This window comes from Lepus europaeus, chromosome 9 (assembly GCF_033115175.1).
Source record: "Lepus europaeus isolate LE1 chromosome 9, mLepTim1.pri, whole genome shotgun sequence".
Taxonomy (NCBI): Eukaryota; Metazoa; Chordata; class Mammalia; order Lagomorpha; family Leporidae; genus Lepus; species Lepus europaeus.
In genome coordinates this window covers 7485599-7507871 of record NC_084835.1, presented here as the reverse complement: position 1 = coordinate 7507871, position 22273 = coordinate 7485599, and the positions used below count along the sequence as shown (strand labels likewise).

The window sequence follows — 22273 nt, the reverse complement described above, 5'->3', positions numbered from 1 at the left end:
TCTCACTTGACAGCAGCGGTGCAGACACATCAAATTTGAGGGGGTGATCAGATCACGAGAGGAGGAGCGCCTGCTGCTGGAGCTCACAGAACTACGAGGGCGGAGCAGCTGGGTGCAGACCTGGATGTCTCCCAGAACACACGGCATGCACGCGCACTTCCTGGGTGTCGGGACTTCTGCGTGTGCAAGGGTCCTGCAGCTCAAAGCGCTGTTCCCGACTTCTATTATTAAAACTCATAACATTAGATACCATGTTGACGGATTCACATGTAGATTACATTTCCTATAAAATTCTTTTACTGATCAACTTGAGTGTCCAACTATTTAATGAGGAGGGGTCACTCCCAGCCGGAGACTACGGGCAGGTCCTGGTAGTGGCTGACGATCAGAGGCAGGGTTCCCCGGGTACGCTCCGCCTACTTCACAGCCCCTGCCAGGCTTCTCCGGTCTCCTGGTGCCTAAGGCCACCCAAACACCGACACCTCTCATGGCATCAGAGCCCAGACACAGACACAGGGCGGCCAGGGCAGTCTTTATTGAGGTTCTGTTTACTCAGCAGAGACCACAGCCTGCAAGAGCAGCTTCCCCAGCGTTTCCTGCCCCATGACCTAGACCCAAGTGGAACTGGATTTATGCTTCATCTCCCTCAGTCTTTGATGGCTACGGGGAGATGGATGGAGGAGGGGGAATGACCAAGGGCAGGCAAGGTGCAGTCTTCAAAGGATAACCTGACCCAGCTTAGATTGGTTTCCCTGCTGTCAGTCACTCAGCTCCAGTCAACCAGGAATAAATGTACTTTGCCCCCTCAGCAGATGTCAGCAGGAGCGGCTTTCCAGAATGTGGACCACGCTGGCTTCAGGTGCCAACACCACAGCTGCCAAATTCCTAAAAGACACTTAAGACCAGGTCCTCGACCCCCCTCACCCACAGAGAGCCCATCAGGGAGGCCCAGGCCTCACCCACAGAGCCCATCAGGGAGGCCCAGGCCACGTCCACAGGGCAGTCCATCAGGGAGGCCCAGGCCACGTCCACAGGGCAGTCCATCAGGGAGGCCCAGGCCATGTCCACAGGGCAGTCCATCAGGGAGGCCCAGACCTCACCCGCAGGGCAGTCCATCAGGGAGGCCCAGACCTCACCCGCAGGGCAGTCCATCAGGGAGGCCTAGGCCTCACCCACAGAGCAGTCCATCAGGGAGGCCCAGACCTCACCCGCGGGGCAGTCCATCAGGGAGGCCCAGGCCGCGCCCACAGGGCAGTCCATCAGGGAGGCCCAGGCCGCGCCCACAGGGCAGTCCATCAGGGAGGCCCAGGCCGCGCCCACAGAGAGACCATCAGGGAGGCCCAGGCCGCGCCCACAGGGCAGTCCATCAGGGAGGCCCAGGCCGCGCCCACAGGGCAGTCCATCAGGGAGGCCCAGACCTCACCCGCAGGGCAGTCCATCAGGGAGGCCCAGGCCGCGCCCACAAAGAGACCATCAGGGAGGCTTCATTTCCGCTTCTTCTCCTGCGTGCTGGTGAACCAAGAGTCCAGGAGCTTCTTGCTGTAGTATAACTGCCAAGCATGCACTTGCACCGCCAGCACCAGCACCAGGTACATGACGGAGACGGCAGAAAACCCGAAGAGGAAGCGGTAGGCTTTGCCATGGCGGTAGAGCTGCTGGGCAGCGGGGAACATCTCCATGCTGCCATAAATGAGGGGAGCGATGGAGAAGAGCCCCATGCTGATCATGGAGAGCACGAGGTAGCTGATGTTGTTGCGCGGGAAGGAGAGGAGGCCCAGGAGGGAGGGCACGATGCTCAGCAAATACGGGTACTCCCACTGATAGGGCATGGCCACCTGGTCATGCGACAGGAGCCGCAGGTGTCCCACGCTCATCTTGGCCACCAGCAGCAGCCATAAGACCAGATGCACGTAGATCAGCTTCTTGATTTCATACTTGAGGGTCACACTGTGGGGCAGAGCACAGGAGAGCACCTTTCATTCACGCTTTTCTGACCACCAACTGCACGCTAGGCAATTGTACTGGAGAATGAGATACAAAAGTAAGACACAGACCCCTGGGGCCGGTGCTGTAGAGCAGCCGGTGAAGCCCATAATGGGCGCTGGTTCGAGTCCCGGCTGCTCCACTTCCGATCCAGCTCTCTGCTATGGCCTAGGAAAGCAGAAGATGGCCCAAGGCTTGGGCCCCTGTACACATGTGGGAGACCAGGAAGAAGCTCCTGGCTTCATATTGGCGTAGCTCCGGCTGTTGCGGCCATCTGGGAAGTGAACCAGCAGATGGAAGACCTCTCTCTCTCTGCCTCTCTGTAACTCTGCCTTTCAAATAAATAAATCTTAAAAATGTAAAAAAAAAGTGAGTGAGAAAGTTCTCATATGATCCATGAGCTATGGGCAGAACAGCTCTGCGTGGGACGGGGTGTAAAACAAGGCTGTCCAGAGGGTGGCATTTCCGCCAGGCTCGAAGGATTCTGGAGATGGGCACTGCACGCCCGGGCACCGACATTCGAGCGGAAAAGCCGTAAGCATCGGTACTCCAGGAAGTCAGCAGCTGAGCGGAGCCAGGACCCGCTGTGGAGAGACTAGGAGGGCGCGGGTGGAGAGGCAGAGCAACCCAGAGCTGCCGAGCCACACCGCAGGCTGGAAGGAGGCACTGACCGGGACATCAGCCCGGCCTGCCTCACGTCTCCAGCCAGCGTGGACGTTCCGGCCAGGGGAGGCTCACGTTTCTCTCATTCTCCTAATTCCTCCAGGCCGCAGATGCAGCTGCCCGCACCCCCAGGGGGCAAAGCCGCCGCTCTGAGACCCAGGAGTGAAGACACCTGCCCGGGTTCCAACGCGGGCTCACACCGGGGCCTAAGGACGGGCGTGAACGCGGCGTGCAGAAAAGCTGGTCTAGGAAGAAACTTGCAAGGAACATTCTAGAAAGCTCAGGGGCCTTAAAGATCTACGTTCGATTTTTATATTAAAATACCACAGGGAAGCAGAGAAAAACCCCGGCTTCTTGGGCTTCAAGGACCGGCGTTAAGACCGCCTTCCAACTGACGGCCAGGCCCACCGCACCCCGGCGCCCACCCCCACGCCACGCGGATGCGAGCGAGCGCACGACCACGGAGACGCCGCCTCGCCCGCGGGCCGCCCGGTCCACGGCTCCGGTGCCATGCGGCAGGTGCCCATCACCCCAACACGCGCTAGCTCCCATCTTCTCCCGCCACAGACGAGGAAACCGAGTTCTCGAGGTCACACGCCCGAGACGGCACCCGTGGCTCTGAGCCGGGAGCCCACGCGGGACGCGGGCCGGACCACGGGGCGGCGCTCGCGGGGGGCACTGGGCTTCGCGGGGCTGGCCGGGGACGCGACCGAGGCGGCCGCGGAAGGAGGGTGCGGGCGGCCGGGGGCTGGCTGGGCTGTCAGACCCCGGGGGCGCCGGCGCCGCGCGCCTCGCTCCGTACCTCATCTGGTAGTGCGTGGCGACGCGCTCCCGGTGCTGGAAGTCGCTGCCGTCCGTGCCGGCCGCTCGCGGGCCTGCCCGAGACGCCATGGTCCCTGCTCAGCACCCCGGAGCGCGGAGCACAGCCCGCCGCCGCGCCAGCCGCGCCAACAGCTCCGCCAACCCCTCTATCGCCACCTCGGCGCAGCCACACAACGGCTGAGCGGAAGTGCCAGGCGCACTTCCGGCCCCTCTGCCCCCGCTGGGAGGACCGTCTCTAGGGTCCCGGCCCCACCCAGGAGCCGGGAACTCTGGGTAGTGCCCCACCCTGCGAGCAGAGCCACAGGAAGTGAGTCCGACACCCCTATTCCCAGCATGGAGGCCGGGAGCTGGATTCCTGGAAGGCTTCTACGCCTTTCCCAGCACACAGCTTCCCGTCTCAGAAGTTTCCCTCCAGAGACCACTAAGTCATTGCAGGGGCTGGAGCTGTGGCCTGCCGCCTGCAGTGTGGACATCCGGTTCGAGTCCCGGCTGCTCCACTTCCGATCCAGCTCTCTGCTATGGCTTAGGAAAGCAGTGGAAGATGGCCCAAGTGCTTGGACCCCTGCACCCACGTGGGAGACCCAGATTGAGTTCTTGGCCCCTGACTTCTGCCTGGTACAGCCCCAACTGTTGCAGGCATTTGGAGATTGGACCAGTGGATGGAATCTCTCTCTCTCTCTCTCTCTCTCTTTTTTTTTTTTTTTTTTTTTTGACATAGTAAGAGAGAGAGACAGAAGGTCTTATTCCGTTAATTCCCACCAAGTGGTCGTTACGGCCGGCGCGTTGAGGCCAGCGCACTGCGCCAATCCGAAGCCAGGAGCCAGGTGCTTCCTCCTGGTCTCCCATGGGGTGCAGGGCCCAAGCACTTGGGCCATCCTCCACTGCACTCCCAGGCCACAGCAGAGAGCTGGCCTGGGAGAGGAGCAACCAGGACAGAATCCAGCGCCCTGAACAGGACTAGAACCCAGTGTGCCAGCACCACAGGCGGAGGATTAGCCAAGTGAGCCGCGGTGCTGGCCTGGAATCTCTGTCTCCCCTTAAAGTGAATAAAAATTTTAAGTAACATAGGGACCAGCGCTGTGGCGTAGCGAGTAAAGCTGTTGCCTGCAGTCCCAGCATCCCATATGGGCACCAGTTCGAGTCCCAGCTGCTCCACTTCCGATCCAGCTCTCTGCTATGGCCTGGGAAAGCAGCAGAAGATGACCCAAGTCCTTGTGCCCCTGCACCCACGTGGGAGACCTGGAAGAAGCTCCTCGCTCTTGGCTTCGGAACAGCTCAGCCCCAGCTGTTGTGGCCATTTGGAGAGTGAACCAGCAGATGGGAGACCTCTCTCTCTGTCTCTTCCTCTCAAATAAATAAATAAAATCTTTAAAATTATATTTCATTGTCCAGAAACTTCTTGAAGTACCCTCACATAGATAGAGAGGGAGCGGAGAATGAGAGGGGAAAGACATACATTTTTTAACTGGAATTTTAGTTGCAATGTACTTCTCCTATGTATTGTAGGTCATTTGACTTCACTCCTTCTGCTAAAGTTTAGCATGTGGGGCATCTCTTAGGGTAGCTGAATGCAGGCTTCTTTCCTGATCCGTTGAGCACAGGTGGAGTCCGTCTCCACTTGCAGGTGTTGAGAATCTTGCTCATACGTTGCCTCCCTCCCTGGAATGTGAATTCCTCAAAGGTCAGGGACCAGATCTGTCTGTCCCCACGCAGGCACAGTGCCTGGCATGCTGTCAGCGTTCAGGAAACGTTCGTTGACTTCCACCTGAGCCAAAGCATCCTTTTGTCCGGAGCCCTGGGAAGAATCCTGTCTGGCTCTGGCTGTGCTTGGATTTCATCAAAGCCAGACTGCTGCTGAGTCACCCACTGGGGGACACGAATGCACACTGGGAAGGCGAGAGCTGTGGATCGACGCCCACGGGAGGTGCCCCAGCCCTGTCCCAGAACCTCCTCCTGCAGGGGTCGCCCGTCTCCCTGGGCTCTCAGTCTGCCTGACAGAGGAAGCTGTTTGTGCAGCTCTCGCTCTGCACCCTGAGGACGCCCTTCTCAGCGCCTGCGCGCCAATATTTCCTTTAGCTACCTCACTTGTCCCCTGGGACTGCAGAGCCTGGCTTTGCACAGCCAGGATGGAGCGAGAGGCTGCCCAGCCCGGTCCTTCCTCGCCCTGCTGTTTTATGCATACGTGTGTACCAGTGCTATTTAATTTCATATACACACTGGCTATAAAATATCACTTCGCTTTGTGCTCTTCCCAGAACGTGACTGCCTGAAATCATTTCTATTTTGAAATTTTTTCCGTTTGTTCATGGCCTATGCCCCCCGACCCCCGGCACACACAGAAATGTCAGCCTTGAGGGTGTGGGACACAGCTGTCTTGTTTCCCGCTGCGCTCTCAGCCCCTGGAGGGCTGGTATATAGTAAATACTTCACCCACGTTGTCCAGGGGCCAGCACTGTTACAACACTGCAAGTAACGCTGGCACCTTACACTGAAGGGGCAGTATAAGCTCCACTTCCTACCCAGCTCCGTGCTAATGAGCCTGGGAGAGCCTGGGGGGGCAGGGGAAGATGGCCCAAGTCCTTGGGCCCCTGCCCCCATGTGGGAGACCCAGAAGAAGCTCCTGGCTCCTGGCTTCGGATCGGCACAGGTCTGGTCGTTGTGGCCAACTGGAGAGTGAACCAGCAGATGGAAGACCTCTTTATGCCTCTGCCTCTCTGTAACTCTGCCTTTCAAGTAAGTAAATAAATTTTTTTTTTTAAAGTGTGAATTCTTAGAACGCACCTTAGACATTCTGAGTTAGGACCTCTGGGGAGTGGGGTGGGCAGCAATCTGAATTTTCAAGAAATTTTAGTTTTATTTACTTATGTGGAAAGAGACAAAGAGCGAGACTTTTTATGTACTGGTTCACTCCCTAAATGCCAACAGTAGCTGGGGCTGGGCAGGAGCTCTCTCTGGGACTCACATGTGAGTGGCAGGGGCTCAACCACCCGAGCCATCGTCTGTTGCCTCCCAGGGCATGTTGTGCACTAGCAGGGAGCTGGGATGGGTTCAGAGCCAGGACTTGAACCCAAGCCGTCCAATTTGGGATGTGGGAGTCCCAAGTGACATCTTAACAACTCAATCTGAATTTTTTCAAAAAAGTTTCTTTATTTGAAAGTCAGAACAACATGCACAGAGAGGGCAAGACAGAGAGAAGAGATCTTCCATCCACTGGTTCACTCCCCAAATGGACACAACAGTCAGGGCTGGGCCAGGCTGAAGTCAGGAAACTAGAACGCCATCTGGGTCTCCTACGTGAGTGGCTGGGGCCCAAGAACTTGGCCCATCATCTGCTGCCTTCCCAGGGGCATCGGCAGGAAACTGGATCTGAAGCAGAGCAGCTGGGACTTGAAGCAGCACTCTGATATGGGGTGCAGAGTTTGCAAGCAGCGGCTTAACCTGCTGTGCCACAACACGAGCCCCCAGTCGGAATTCCAACAGGCCCTTCAGGTCATTTTGATGCACTAAAGTGTAAAAACCTTGTGCTAAAATAAAGATGAGGTTGAACTCTTTATTTATTTATTTATTTTGCTTAACCCTTATTGAGATAACATCCTTAATTAAACCATGAGTCACCTTCTCACTCGCGTGCACAGTTCAATCCTTACCATATTTACAGGGTTGGCAAGCATCACCCAGGCTACTGTGATTGGACCTCTCAGGTGCAACATCTGTCTTCCCCCGAAGAAACCCTGTGACCGTTAGCAACACTTCCTATCTCCCCCAACCCCTCACCCCGGCCCTGGGCCGTTGCTAATCAGTATTCTGCCTTAATAGATCCGTCTGAACAGATCATACTATGTGATTCTATCCTCTGGCTCTCATCACCGTGAGGAACACTGGAGAGAAGCTACCTAGGAAGGAGGGTGTTTGGGTCACGGTTTTGCAGGTTCACAGTCATGATCAGGTGGAGCCCCCCCCCCCCCCCCCCCCGCTCCGGCCGTCTGCTGAGGCTGGAGGAAGGCCACAAAGGAGCCTTGCAGAGGAAGGAGCACGGGTGAGCCAGGAACAGATAACGGCTCGCCCCAACTCAGCTCTCCTAACCACCTGCCGAGGGCACACCCAATTACTGAGGACCTGCCATCAGGCCCAGCTTCTAGAAACAGTAATTAGAGGGGCAGATGCTGTGGTATAGAAGGTAAGGCCACTGGCTGCAGCACCAGCATCCCATATAGGTGCTGGTTCAAGTCCCAGCTGCTCCACTTCTGATCCAGCTCTCTGCTATGGCCTGGGAAAGCAGTGGAAGATGGCCCAAGTCCTTGGGGCCCTGCACCTACATGGGAGAACCAGAAGCTCCTGGCTCCTGGGTTCAGATCAGCCCAGCTCTGGCCGTTGTGGCCATTTGGGGAGTAAACCAGTGGATGGAAGACCTCTCTCTCTCTCTCTCTCTGACTCTGCCTCTCTGTAGCTCTGCCTTTCAAATAAATAAAATATCTTTTAAAAAATCATCATTAGATTAAATTTCCACCCTCTCAGTACTAGTGACTTATGATTTTGGGAATTTTTTAAAGATGTATTTTATTTATTCAAAAGGCAGAGTTAGAGAAAGAGAGAGGGATTTTCCATCTGCTGGTTCCCTCCCCAAATGGATACAACAGCTGGGTTGAGCCAGGCAGACACCAGGAGCCGGGAACTCCATCTGGGTCTCCCATGTGGGTGGCCAGAGCCCAAGTACTGGAGCCACTAGCAGGGAGCTGGATTGTGAACAGAGCAACCGGGACTAGAACTGGCACTCAAATGGGATGCTGGCTGCACAGGCAGTGGCTTAACCTGCTGCACCACAACAGGCCCCTGCTTGCAAGGTTCTAGAGTCATCTTTTCCAACAGGCTTCTTCCCCTTTGCTGGATGTTTCCAAAGCTCACCCACGCGGCAGCGCTAAGTCGACCCTTCTTATTGATAGATGGATATTTATTGCTAGATATCCATAATGGATCAACTACATTCTCAAAGGTCATCAGCTGACAGAAACACTGGGTTTTTCTGCCTCCTGGCTGTTACCAAGAATGCCGTGAACATTCACGGACAGGCGCTTGTGTGGAGGCCTGCTTTCACTTCCGGAGACACGGTCATCAGTGGAACTGCCACGCACTGTCCTACACCCTGGACCACCACGCATTTCGGCCAGGCCAGTCTGTGCTACGACTTAGTAACTATTATCAGCAATACTGGTAACCATTCTAGCTATTGGATGTCTACGTTGCAAAACCTTTTCTTTTATGATCACAAATCCTCAGCACAACCTCATCAAACAGGAGTCATCATCCCACAACCAAGATGAGTGAAACTGGGGCTCAAGCTGCCAGTCCGGGGTTCTGGGGCACAGCCCACATCTCCGGCTGCCTGCACCCGGTGCTTGATCCTCTAGGGCAGACCTCACGGCACTTATGAAACCCGCCTTCTCCTTTCCTGAAAGTCAGGCTGGCTCTGGCCCCTGGGGGGAGAGCTGCCAGCTCCTTCCCCTTGCTCTTTTCCCCAGCTGGGGCTCCAGGAGAGGGGAGGGGCTTTCTGGGAGCTGGAAATAAAATGGAGGGAGGCGTGGGTGGGCAGGGCTGTCCTGCCAAGAGGCTGGAGGGGGTGGTGAGCCTGGCTTTTTGCTCCTGGAAAGCAGGTGAGGGTGGGCTTGGCAGGTTTGGCTGGGGACAGGGAGGAGAGAGGCCAAAGCAAGCAGGCTTGGGCAGAGCTATGTGGGCACTGGGTGTCTGTCTCTAGGGGCTGGTCTGGGAGCCCTTGAGTCGTTAGAAAGAACAGGTGACTCCACCCAACTGAGGAGGGTGCCACACCACCTCCTTGTGCCCCCTGCTCTGTGCCATGCCCTCCCCGTGCTGGCAGCTGGATAGGGAGAGCACCCCTCGGACAGGTACCCATGGATTGGGGGCTGGAGCTGAAAAAGACCCGGAGGCACCCTTGGCCAGGAAGGGCAGGGTAAAGGGTTGATCTGTGACTGCCCAGAGTTTTCCCAAGTGTGGAAGGCAGTAAAGCTGGAGCCTCCGGCTGCGCACGGTTAGCCCTGGGTCCTGGCAAGGCACCGCAGGCAGAGGGAGCCACAGGTGGAAAGGGCCTGGGGCGCACGGGAGCGGAGCATGTGGGATCAGGGTTGGCAGGTGCTGTCCAATATGGGGGCCAGGAGCCACAAGCCACAGTGAGCATTTACCCTTAAATGAAATAAAATTCAGTAAAATTAAGGCTCCACCTGGCTGCCTGCCTGGGAGGTCTCTGGACCATAGGTGAAGGAACGGTCCCCAGAAGAGGGAGGTGGCGTGACTCACCTCCTGCCAGCGTCGAGCGGACTCTGTCCCCAGGGGCAGGCACAGCCAGGCAGGGCCTCTTTCCCCGACTTGGGATCCCTGCTCAGTGAGACCAGAGCCGGGACCGGAGGAGCATGGAGTAAGCAGTGCCGGGGCAGGAGGGGCGCCCACGGGGCTGAGCCTGGGGACTGGGATGGAGTGGGGGTCCCTGCCCCACTCACAGTGTGCAGAGTGGACAGAAAAAGGACTGGGCAAGTGTGTGTGAGAGCTGGGTTGAGAGGCCCTGGCCGGCAGATGCTCGTGGGATGGGAGCAGGCTGAACCATGGCAAAGGACAAGAAGGGGACCTTGCCTTGCCACACTTCCGAGCCAGTTCTGCCTGCCTCCCAGGTGCAGCACGGTGCAGCTGACCAGGATGGAGTACGCTGTGAAGTCTCTGAGCCGTCTCTACCCCAAGTCCAGCTCCAGGTGAGAGCCCAGAGTGGAAGGGAAGGCAGTCTCCAACTTTCATGGGCTTATCGGCCACATGAAGACCTTGTCCCTGTGCAGATCCTGACTCAGGAGGTCTGGGGTGGGGCCCCAGGCTTTGCTCCCTCAACAGCCCCCACCCCCACCCTGTGAGAGGCTTCCGCTGCTGCCTGCACCCCCACACATGGAGCCCTCGGCGCCCCAGGCTTGATCTGATCTCATTTAAGTCTTAAACTAGTTCAGCCTCGCACATCTGGTGGCCACGGCCTCTCTTCCCAGCTCCCACACACACACCTGCCCAGCCCTTTTTCTGTCCACTCTGCACCCTGTGAGCATGGCAGAGACCCCCACACCATCCCAGTCCCCAGCAGCTCTGGGCAGTAAGGGTTCTTCTGCCACATGATCAGATTTGAACTTGGGCCTGACTCCAAAATCCAGACTGTCTCCTTCCATTCCACAATGTGCACCTCACAGTCCACTGACCTGGGCATCCCCCAGGTCACCCCACTTTGTAGGTGAGAGGGCGTGGCCCAAGGGAGGGAGGAGGCATGTGGGCAGGGAGGAGTCTGCCATCAGCTCCCCCTCTGGACTGAGAACCTGCTTCACAAGGGGGCTCTCAGGTCCCCCTCCCCCACGGAATCTGATCTCCTTTGAGCCAGCCGCCCCCCAGGTGATCCACCTGCCCATCACAGCAGGCTTCTGCTAAGCCCAGCTGGGGCAGGCTGGGGGAGGGGTGGGAGCATCAGGGAGCCCACCTGAAGCCCACCGGCTCCCAGGCAAGTGGCCGTGCGCACCTCGGTGGTGACCCAGCAGCTGCTGTCAGAGCCCAGCCTGCAGGGCTCCAGGGCCCGGCCCTGCCGCGTGAGCACCGCAGACCGGAAACAGCGCAAAGGCATCTCGGCGCACAGCCTGGAGGACCTCCGGCACAAGGTAGGGGCCAGCCTCCCACTGCCTCCGATGTCCAGCTCCAAGGCCTGCCTGGGGTTGCGCAGGGAGGGACATCCCAGGGAAAGAGACTTCCCTTCTGTAACCAGTGCCGGTGGATTGCTAGTGCCTGCCCAGAAAGCTGTGGGATTGATGAGTGATGCCTGAAGGGGGACAGGTAGGGCAGCACGTCCCAGTTTTGCTGGACAGACTCTTAGGATCCCTCTTCCAGTAGTTCTTAAACTTGTGCAAGGCTGTTTCATAAAGTTTGTGAAACACTAAATTAAGAGGTAAGTATTTTGGTGCCAAAAATTTTTGAAGTCTGCTATAGTTCTTTCTTTTAAGCTTTATTTTATAAAGATTTATTTATTTGAAAGGCGGTGTTACAGAGAGGGAGAGGCAGAGAGAGAGAGAGAGAGAGAGAGAGAGAGAGAGTGTCTTCTATCTGCTGGTTCACTCCTCACATGGCTGCAACCTCCCAGGGCTGGGCCAGGCCAGAGCCAGGAGCTAGGAGCTTCATCCGAGTCTCCCATGTAGCTGCAGGGGCCCAAGCACTTGACCATCTTCTGCTGCTTTCCCAGGCAATGAGCAGGGAGCTGGATCTGAAATGGAGCAGCTGGGACTGGAACTGGCGCCCATATGGGATGTGGGCGCTGCAGGTGGCAGCTTTACCTGCTGCACCACAGCGCCGGCCCAGTTTTCCCATAATGCACCATCATGAACTTTTGAAGACCCCTTCACAGACATGGATTTCAAAATTTTTCCTTTATAAAAAAAAAGAATTTTTTTTTTTCCTCTTTAGTGGGTACTGCAGCAGATTCTTGTAGCCACAGGACTGAGGGGCATCTCTGAGGAACACAGAGACACAAAGATGGCTCGGACCTGAACCTAACTGAGGGACGGGGGAGGACGTGGGCCTGTCCAGACTGCAGCGGGTGGGGGTGGGGCCGCACTTGGGGTTTCATTTTAAAGGCTAACAAAAAAGCGGTGCAGGGCTGTTATTGTTGTAAACCAACATGAAACAACCATAAACTAAGAAAAACTGCAAGAACAACGCAAAATTTTTCCTGAATCTGGAGCGCAAGCTGTGAACCTGCTCCCTGTTGTTCCTGAACACCTCAGTGTATCTTCTGATAGAACCTCGACACGACCTTTACATTCAGGAAAAGTACTGTACATGACAAGAGTTTAATCCTGAGACTCCACTCAAGCAGGCCGATTGTCCCACTGATATCTTCTGTAGCAGAAGGGCCCAGGTCAAGTTCAAGTGTGTGTTTAACTGCCTGTCCCTTTAGTCCCCAGTCTGGATCAAGCCTCACTTGCCTTGACTTTCACGGCCCTGAATGCTGTGGCTGTCCGCGGAGTCTGGCATTATCTCCTCCATTCAGGGTGTGGGGCAGCCTGTCCCTGGGGCAGGCATTTTGTGCCGAGGTTAGGAAGCCACTTGGGAGGCCTGCATTTCGTATCCGAGTTCCCGGTTCAAGTGCTGGCTCCTTCACTTCTGAGCCAGCTTCCTGCTGATACACACCTGGGAAGCAGCAGGTGATGGCCCACGTACGAGTCCCTGCCGCCCACACGGGAGACCCAGAATGAGTTCCTGGCTCCTGACAACAGCCTGGCCCAGTCCTGACAACTGTGGGCATTTGGGGAATGATGGAGGATCTCTCTTGGTCTATTTCCGTCTTTCAAATGAAGTGAGAATAAGTTTGGTTTTTTTTTTTTTTTTTTGACAGGCAGAGTGGGTAGTGAGAGAGAGAGACAGAGAGAAAGGTCTTCCTTTGCCGTTGGTCCACCCTCCAATGGCCGCCGCGGCCGGTGAGCTGCGGCTGGCGCACCGCGCTGATCCGAAGGCAGGAGCCAGGTGCTTATCATGGTCTCCCATGAGGGTGCAGGGCCCAAGCACTTGGGCCATCCTCCACTGCACTCCCGGGCCATAGCAGAGAGCCGGCCTGGAAGAGGGGCAACTGGGACAGAATCTGGCACCCCGACCGGGACTAGAACCCAGTGTGCTGGCGCCGTTAGGCGGAGGATTAGCCTGTTGAGCCACGGCGCCGGCCAAAAATAAGTTTAAAAAGACAAAAGAAGCCATTCTGAAAAGATCCATGTTGTATGATTCTCTACGTGTGAAGTGGCCAGAATAGGCAAATCCACAGAGACAGACGGTAAAGGGGCGTTTGCCATGGGTTGGACAACGCTAACGGGCTCTGGGTCTCTTTTTGGGGTGATGAAAAGGTTTTGAAGTTAGGCAGTGGTAATGGTTGCACAACTCGGTGGACAAACTAAAAACCACTGAGTTGTACAGTTTACAAGGATGAATTTTATGGTACAGAAACTGCATCTCAATACAGTGTTACGTATATGATCCCCCCCCCCCCCAATATCTTACCGGACAGCACTGACCTAGACTGTAATCCTGCAGCCAGGCACCAGGAGGTCTGTCAGTCTTAGGGGGGTGATCCCACTGCCGAGAGCCTGGCCCGGGCCCAGCCCACCGGTTTTCTGCCAGCCACGCTGATTGCTGGGAGTCTTCCTCATGCAAGCTCTGTGGCTCCGTGGGGACGTCAGACATCTGTCATCTTGTCTCCCAGGTGTGGGACGCCCTGAGGCTGGCGGACAAGTCCTTCTTGCTGGTGCTGGAGGAAGACGGCACCATTGTGGACACAGATGAGTATTTCCAAGCCCTCTCGGGGGATACGGTGTTCATGGTCCTCCAGAAGGGGCAGCAGTGGCAGCCTCCGTCAGAACAGGTGAGGGCAAGTAACTGGGAGCCTGGGGGAAGTCCCCGAGGGGTGTCTTGCTGTAGGGCACTGGCACTCTCTCCTGCTCCCAGAAGCCCACCAAGAAGATTGATGTGGCCCGTGTCACCTTTGACCTGTACAAGCTACACCCTCAGGACTTCATTGGCTGCCTGAACGTGAAGGCAACTCTCTACGACACGTACTCGCTCTCCTACGACCTGCACTGCCACAGGGCCAAGCGCATCGTCAAGTGAGTCGGCAGGGGTTAGCGGGAGATCTCTGTCCCTCTAGCAAGTAAAATGTATTCATAAACAGAAGTTTTAAAAATAATAAGCTGGAGTCAGCCCACTGACTTAGTGGAGCTACTAGGTTTTAAAAAATTACTATAGGGGCTGGCGTTGTGGCAAAACAGCTTAGGCAGCGCCTGTCATGCTGGCATTCTGAATGGGTGCAGGTTTGCATCCCGGATGCTCCACTTCTGACCCACCTCCCTACTAATGCTCCTGGGAAAGCAGCTAAGGATGGTCCAAGTGCTTGGGCCCCTGCACCCATGTGGGAGACCCAGATGAAGCTCCTGGCTTCAGCCTAACACAGCCCTGGCTATTGCTGCCATTTGGGGGAGTGAGTCAACAGTTAGAAGACCTTTCTCGGGGCGCCGGATTCTGTCCCGGTTGCCCCTCTTCCAGGCCAGCTCTCTGCTGTGGCCAGGGAGTGCAGTGGAGGATGGCCCAAGTGCTTGAGCCCTGCACCCCATGGGAGACCAGGAGAAGCACCTGGCTCCTGCCATCGGATCAGCGCGGTGTGCCGGCCGCAGCGTGCCTACCGCGGCGGCCATTGGAGGGTGAACCAACGGCAAAAGGAAGACCTTTCTCTCTATCTCTCTCTCACTGTCCACTCTGCCTGTCAAAAAAAAAAATAATAATAAAATAAAATAAAATAAAGAAGACCTTTCTCTCTCTCTCTCTCTCTGTCTCTCCTTCTCTCTCTGTGACTCTGCCTTACAAATAAATAAATATTTTTAAAAATAAAAATTATAGTAAAATACAAGGTTCTTCAAAAATGCTGTGAAAATGAATTAAAAGATAACTTCACTTTGGCACAGAAATTTGAAAATCAATTTATGTTTTTTCATCATCCACATTTCCCACAAACATATTACTTATATATATACCACTTTATTTATTTGAAAGGCAGAGACAGTTGGCAGAGACAGAAACAGAGCAATCTCCCATCTACTGCCTGCAACAGCTGGGGCTGGGCCAAGCTGAAGTCAGGAGCCAGGAGCCCATCCAGGTCTCCCTCCGAAAGGCAGGAGCCCAAGTACCTGTCTCTTGCTGCCTCCCAGAGTGTGCATTAGAAGGAAACTGGAATCAGGAGCAGAACTGGGATCTGAACCCAGGCACTTTCACAGGGGACACAAGCATCTCAACCCCTGGGCTGAACACTCATCTGTATCCTAACCGTTTCTAAGGCTATAGTTCAGTGGTGTTAAGTGCACTCACAATCTTGTGCAACTGTCTGTTCCCAGAACATTTTCATCATCCCAAACAGCAACCCCGCACCTATGAAGTAACACTGCCCCTCCCCTTCCCTAGAGACCCTGGTAACCTCTTTGCTCCCTCGGTCTCTACCACTCTGCCTGTTCCAGGGCCCTCACCTAAGTGGATTACTATACCCCATCCCATGTGCCGGGCTTCTTTGGCTCAGGGTTCCTTCATGCATGGAGCAGGGTTTATGTCTTTTGAAGAAAACTAATGTTTCAGGCTAGTGCGGGGGGTGCAGGTCAGGGGCGCAGGGAGCGATCTGTCCTGTTTTTGACCCGAGTGCCTTCTCATTCCACCCAGGGAAGCCCTGCGCTGGGCCCTCCTTGGCATGCGGGCCACAGGCCACATGCTGCTCGGCACCTCCTGGTACATGCAGAGGCTCCTGGACGCCGAGGAGGACGGGCAGCCGCCCACGGGCAAGGCCTCAGCCCTGCTCCCCGCCTGCCTGAGGATACTGCACTGAGGGTGCTGGGCCCTGGAGGTCCCCCCGCCAGCACTCCCTGGGGTCACCATGCTCCGTGGGTCACACACACAAGCCTGGCAGCTGTCCAGCTTCTCCGCACACTGCCCTCCTCTGTGCACAGGCCCCTGACTGAGGAAGCAGGAGGAAGGGCTGGGAGCCCGGAGTGGGTCAGCCGGAGCAGACCTCCGGGCTCCTGGCTGTGCGAGCGTCACCAACCCGACTGGGGTCGGTCACTAAGCCTGCCCCTTAACCACATCTTCCCACGCTGCATTGTGAGGATGCTGCCTGCTCCTGAGTGGTCCAGCCCACCAGCGTAGGATACTGGAGATTTCACAATAAATTATTTTCGAGGATTTCTTGTCTTTGCCAGTGTGCTCTGGGGTGGGGGTGGGCTTCTCCCAGGAAGCCTGGAGAAGGACAAAGGAAGACAAGACTCTACCTTGGAGCCACTCCTCATTGCGGGGTCACAGGGTCACAGGAAACAGCACTCTTTCTGCACAACAATCAGAAGTTGATTTGGAATTAGATTCCGTAGAATTGAGACTTACACAGACCCTCTACTCTAGTCAGTACCATTAAGGGCCAATTCCCAAGGACATCTGCATTTCAGAAGAGATTTGATTGGAGGGAGAGGATCAAGTGCTATTCTCATTGTTCTTTATTTATTGATCTGGTTTATCTGAAAGGCAGAGCAACAGACAGCAAGTGATCTTCCCTGCTGGGTCTGGGCTGCAGCCAAGAGCCAGAAACTCGAACTGGATCGCCTATGTAGGTGGGAAGAACCCAAATACCTGAGCCATCACCTACTGCTTTCCAGGGTGCACACCGGCGGTAAAGCCAACTGCCTGCGATGCCAGCATCCCCTGGGGGCACCAGCTTGATTCCTGGCTGCTCCACTTCTGACCCAGCTCCCTGCTAATGTGCCTGGGTAAGCAGCAGAAGATGGCCAACGTGCTTGGGTCCCTGCACCCGCATGGGAGAGGCAGAAGCAGCTCCTGGCTCCTGGCTTCAGATCGGCCCAGCTCCGGCAGTTCCAATCACTTGGGGAATGAACCAGTGGAGCGAAGATCTCGTTCTCTCTCTCCTCCTCTGTAACTCTGCCTTTCAAACAAAATAGATCTTTAAAACAAAACCGAGGGGGCAGGACTCAGTGCCAGGCACCAGGATGTGGGCTGGAGATGTCCAAGCTGCGGCTTAACTGCTGTGCCCCGTTTGCCTTGCTCTTATAATGCCTTAGGGTCACGTTTGGTAATAACCCTCTAGGTGTCTAAGTGGGCAAGTGCTCCATCCCCGGGTCCCCAGCCTCCTGTTCGCGTTCTGGGGGTCAACTCGGGATTTCTAGGAGCTGCTGGCAGCCAGAGGAGCTCAGTGCACTGCCTGCGAGCTGGGAAGCCGCAGCACCAGGCAACGCAGACCAGACTGGGGCTCTCAGACCCAAATACTGCGTCATTGCATAACCCCTGCTCAGAAGCCTATTTGGAGTTAGTCAATTCCAGGACACAGGTCTGGGTTACAGCGCTGCTGGGCTGGGAAGCTGCCAGAGCCCGCCAAGGCTGAAGGGCTCCTGCTATTCTGGGCTCCCTGCTCTGGGAGCTGCTTCACGGGCTGGGCCTCCTGGCATGCAGACGTGATGTTTCCATCAGCACAAAAGCTAGGCTGGAGCTGCAGCTGACCTGCTCCTCCTGACAAGTCCTGACAGCTGGGCGACAGTGAGGACCATGGAGGGCTTGGCATCTATGCCAGGCCGCCTTCCCCTGAGACCCAGTGTCAGGAGTGAGTCCTGCATGATTGGTCTCTGGGCCTTGAGCCCTCTCTGCTCTGGGGGATGAGGGGCTCAGAGATCAACAGTGGAAGCGGAAGGGACAACGAGTGGGAAACTGCAGCCTTTGCTGTGGCTGGGGACAGGGGAGGAAAAGTTCCAAGGAGCAGGGTGAGAGAGCTGCAGTCTCAGGAGGACCAGGGAGGGGTGCAGTGAGGGAGTGGCAGGGGAGGGGAGGTCCCCGTGGTTAAGAGGCTCTGCCCCAGCCCTTGGCCTCAGGCCTTCTGTTGCTACTCCAGTTGGCAGTCATGGGAAGGCGTGGGGCCCGACAAGGCACAGGCACGCCCTCCCAGTTGAACCCAAGAAAGATCAAACAAAACACTTTTTCTCCAAACTTCTCACCAGTCCCATCAATCCAAGGACACTTAAAAAAACTCATGGAATACAGAATTTCAAGATTCTGGTACACATACATTTTGAAATGCATGCATAGCTTTTTCATAATATCTTTTCCATGAGTTTTTTTAAGATCCATCATACAAATGGATTTTCCTCTTCCAATCTATCTCTCTGCTTATGGCCTGGGAAAGCAGTGGAAGACAGTCCAAGCTCTTGGGTCCCTATACCCACTCTGGAGACCTAAGAAGCTCCTGGCTCCTGGCTTCAGACTGGCCCAGCTCCAGCCACTGAGGCCATCTGAGTGAGCCAGTGGATGGAAGACCTTTCTGTCTCTCCTTCTGTCTATAATTGTGCCTCTCAAGTAAATAAAATCTTTTAAAAAATACTATTTAAAAAATGTTTTCACATCAAAATAAACTTATCTTTTACATTAAAAAATTTTTAATTTTTTATTTTTTGACAGGCAGAGTGGACAGAGAGAGAGAGACAGAGAGAAAGGTCTTCCTTTGCCATTAGTTCACCCTCCAATGGCCACCGCGGCTGGCACGCTGTGGCCGGTGCATCACACAGATCCGAAGCCAGGAGCCAGGTGCTTCTTCTCCTGGTCTCCCATGCAGGTGCAGGGCCCAAGCACTTGGGCCATCCTCCACTGCACTCCTGGGCCACAGCAGAGAGCTGGCCTGGAAGAGGGGCAACCGGGACAGAATCCGGTGCCCCGACTGGTACTAGAACCCAGTGTGCTGGCACCGCAGGCGGAGGATTAGCCTATTGAGCCGCAGTGCTGACCATCTTTTACATTTAAAAAAAGATTTATTAATTTGAAAGGCAGAGTTATAGGGAGAGAGACGCAGAGACAGATCTTCCATCTGCTGGACCACTCCTCAAATGCCTACACAGCTAGGCTGGACCAGGCTGAAGTGAGGAGCCAGGAACTCCATCCAGGTCTCCCTGCGACCCAGCCATCATGGCTGCCTATCAGGGTGTACATTCGTAGGAAGCTGGAATAGGGCGTGGCACCAGGACTCAAATCCAGGCACTTGGATAAAGGATGAAAGAATCTTAACCTCTAGCCTCAAACCTACCTCTTGACAGATTTTTAAACTCTCTGTCTCTATGTATGCATGCAAAGAAATTGATCAACGATGTAACAAATATAAGCAGTTCCAAAGAGTAAACACGATCACTTGTCTTCCCCGGCCTTATTCCATCGCTGGATGCAAACTCATCCATTTGCGTATCCCTTCAAAAGCAGAGAAATGTATCACTATAATGCATAACTATACATCACATGCACACACTCACAGCATCCCTTTCAATGTTTGAATACTTGAGTCACTACTCAAGACTTCATAGAGATCTGCCCACTCTACAATCCACGGCTCCGGGGTACAGATGTCTTACAACTGATTTAGCCACACGCCCATGCATGGATTTAGCTTTACTGGTCGGTTATCGCTAACGGAAACAACAAATTAGAAATCCTAGTTCTGTTAGTGAATTAAACACACAAAGGATACAGCCTTGCAGGCTCCAGTGCAGTGGCTCAGTGGGTTAAAGCTCTGGCCTGCAACACCATCTTGGCTGCTCCACTTCCCATCTAACTCCTTGCCAACAGGCCTGAGAAAGCAGCGAAGGTTGGCTCAAGTGCTTGGGACCCTGCTGCCCACGTGGGAAATCCAGAAGCAGCTCTGGCTCCTGGCTCAGTCCTCGTTGTTTTGGCCATCTGGGGAGTGAACCAGGCTCCTGGCTTTTGCCTGGTACAGCACCGGCCACTGGAGGCCGTTTGATGTGCGAACAGGCACTCTCCATCTCTCCTCAGTAACTCCGCCTTTCAAATAAATAAATCTTTAAAAAGCACACCGCTTGCCTGTGTAACTCTAATTGTAGGACAGAACCCATTTTCTTCTTTGCTTCTGTAGTTATTTCTCTTACTTTTTCCCTCTGCTCCCCAACCTCTGTCTTCCCACCTTTTCCTGCTGTGAATTTTCAAAAAAAGATTGGGGCCCGTGCTGTGCTGCAGGGGGCTAGATCTCAGCTTGTGTGGCACTGGCATCCCATGTGGATGCCAGTTCATGTCCTGGCTGCTCCTCCTTCGATTCAGCTCCCTGCTAATGTGTGTGGGAGAGCAGTGGAAGATGGCCCAAGTGCTGGGACCCCTGCACCAAGGACAGGAGACCCAGAAGAAGCTCCTGGCTCTGGACTGGCCCAGCTCTGGCCACTCAGGCCATCTGGGAAAAGAACCAGCAGACGGAAGACCTCGTTCTGTCTCTCCCTCTGTCTTTCTACCTCTCAATTAAATATTTTTTTTTTTTAAAAATTGCATTTAGGCCAGCGCCGTGGCTTAACAGGCTAATCCTCCACCTTGCAGCGCCGGCACACCGGGTTCTAGTCCCAGTTGGGGCGCTGCATTCTGTCCCGGTTGCCCCTCTTCCAGGCCAGCTCTCTGCTATGGCCCGGGAAGGCAGTGGAGGATGGCCCAAGTCCTTGGGCCCTGCACCCGCGTGGGAGACCAGGAGAAGCACCTGGCTCCTGGCTTCGGATCAGCACGATGCACCTGCCGTGGCGGCCATTGGAGGGTGAACCAACAGCAAAAAGGAAGACCTTTCTCTCTGTCTCACTATCCACTCTGCCTGTCAAAAAAAAAAAAATTGCATTTAATACTGCTCTTACATCAGAATAAACTTATCTTTCACATTTTAAAAAACACTTATTGGGGGCCGGCGCTGCGGCTCAATAGGCTAATTATCCGCCTTGCGGCGCCGGCACACCAGGTTCTAGTCCTGGTCGGGGCACCGATCCTGTCCTGGTTGCCCCTCTTCCAGGCCAGCTCTCTGCTGTGGCCAGGGAGGGCAGTGGAGGATGGCCCAAGTGCTTGGGTCCTGCACCCCATGGGAGACCAGGAGAAGCACCTGGCTCCTGCCATCGGATCAGCGCGGTGCGCCGGCCACAGCGTGCCAACCGCTGCGGCCATTGGAGGGTGAACCAACGGCAAAAAGGAAGACCTTTCTCTCTATCTCTCTCACTGTCCACTCTGCCTGTCAAAAAAAAAAAAAAAGATTTATTGGGGGCCAGCGTTGTGGCATTGCAGTGCCAGAATCCCATATGGGTGCCGGTTGGAGTTCCGGCTGCTCCACTGCTGATGGCCTGAGAAAAGCAGTGGAAGATGGCCCAAGTGCGTGGACCTCTGCCACCCGTGTTGAGACTCAGATGAAGCTCCTGGCTTGGTCTGGACCAGTGCTGTGGCCACCTGGGGAGCGAAGGAGCAGGTGGAAGATTGTGTCTGTAATAAACAAATCTTGAAAGATAAAAGTGTTACTCCGAAAGGCACAGGTACAGAGAAGGAAGAGGGAGGGAGAGGGAGAACGCGGGTCCCCGACGTGAGCGCAGGGGCCCAAGCACCTGGGTCACCGTGCAGTTTCCCAGACCACAGCAGGGAGCTGGAGGGGAGGCCGAGCAGCCGGGGTGCGCACTGGGAACTGCCTCGCGGGGTGCCGGCATCAGGCAGCGGCTCAACCCGCGGCGCCGCGACACGGGCCGTGGTGAGCCAGTTCCTCCCCGCGGCCGAGCACCGCCATGGCGTGACCAAGATGGCGGCGGGCGAGGCGCCGGGTCTCGTCAGCCCGGTCAACTTCCCGCCGCGGGCCTGCGTCTAGGCGGTCACTTCCCGCGCGCGAGTGCGGGGCGGCGGTGAGCAGGGGTCCGCACTGCGGAAGCCGGGGAGGGGCGGCCAGAGCCGGGCCCGGCGCCCACCCGGCCCCGCGCGCCTCCACCCGAGACCCCGCCTCCTGCCGGGGAGCCTGGCCCCGCCCCCCGCGCAGGAGACCCGGATGCGGAAGCCGGCGCCCGGCGGCGGCGGCCATCTTCCCTCTTAAGTGAGCATCTAAGTGGATTAAACACACTCTTAACTCGCGGCCCACGAGGCTCATTTTCCCCGCGGGCCTCACCACAGACAGTCCAAGCTCTGCCCGGAGCCTGGCCTCCCCCGCGTCGCTCGCCTAGCGGCTGTGGATCTACCCATCCCTGACCGGACGAACGCGGCAGGGCGGCGGCCGGGCAGCCTTGACCTCTCACCCCGGCTTGGCCCTAAGTCAGGCCCTCCGGTCGCGGGCCAATCCCGCTGCTCGGTACCTCAGTCTCCCTGACAGCACGTGCTCACGCGAACGCCGGGACTCCCGGACCGTCAGAAAACGGAGCCCGGCTCGCTCGGCCGAGTGACGGTCAGAGCT

General features: G+C 55.9%; 3 protein-coding genes across 8 annotated transcripts in view; 1 reads left to right on the top strand and 2 right to left on the bottom strand.

The window, feature by feature from the left end:
* The window catches only part of IL17RE (interleukin 17 receptor E), a 22181-nt gene extending 18678 nt beyond the window's left edge, over positions 1-3503 (bottom strand). Inside the window, exon 1 of the mRNA XM_062200417.1 lies at positions 3449-3503. The gene's annotated coding sequence lies outside the window, so the exon portion shown is untranslated. The remainder of the gene's footprint in view (positions 1-3448) is intronic.
* JAGN1 (jagunal homolog 1) lies at positions 521-22273 on the bottom strand. Of its 6 annotated transcripts, none has more exons than XM_062200424.1 (5): positions 22176-22273; positions 19130-19287; positions 16329-16382; positions 13545-13777; positions 521-1947 (listed from the first exon to the last, which is right to left on the bottom strand). In XM_062200424.1, exon 5 carries the CDS (start codon positions 1872-1874, stop codon positions 1485-1487), a length of 390 nt encoding a protein of 129 aa, XP_062056408.1. In that variant the 5' UTR covers positions 1875-1947; positions 13545-13777; positions 16329-16382; positions 19130-19287; positions 22176-22273; the 3' UTR covers positions 521-1484. The 6 variants fall into 6 exon arrangements, with proteins under 6 accessions (XP_062056408.1, XP_062056410.1, XP_062056407.1 ...); XM_062200426.1 differs by having other exon boundaries at positions 13545-13913; positions 22119-22235; XM_062200423.1 differs by having other exon boundaries at positions 22119-22235.
* CIDEC (cell death inducing DFFA like effector c) lies at positions 9833-15889 on the top strand. The gene is made up of 6 exons (XM_062200339.1): positions 9833-9892; positions 10143-10220; positions 10997-11150; positions 13733-13891; positions 13975-14132; positions 15727-15889. Exons 1-6 carry the CDS (start codon positions 9888-9890, stop codon positions 15887-15889), a joined length of 717 nt encoding a protein of 238 aa, XP_062056323.1. The 5' UTR covers positions 9833-9887.

Coding starts and splice junctions, on each gene's coding strand:
- CIDEC (XM_062200339.1), top strand. Junction 10,221..10,996: donor TACCCCAAGTCCAGCTCCAG/GTGAGAGCCCAG, acceptor ACCGGCTCCCAG/GCAAGTGGCCGTGCGCACCT. Junction 11,151..13,732: donor TGGAGGACCTCCGGCACAAG/GTAGGGGCCAGC, acceptor CTTGTCTCCCAG/GTGTGGGACGCCCTGAGGCT.
- JAGN1 (XM_062200422.1), bottom strand. CDS start 3,537: ATGGCGTCTCGGGCAGGCCCGCGAGCGGCCGGCACGGACGGCAGCGAC. Junction 1,948..3,448: donor GCCACGCACTACCAGATGAG/GTACGGAGCGAG, acceptor TCTGCCCCACAG/TGTGACCCTCAAGTATGAAA.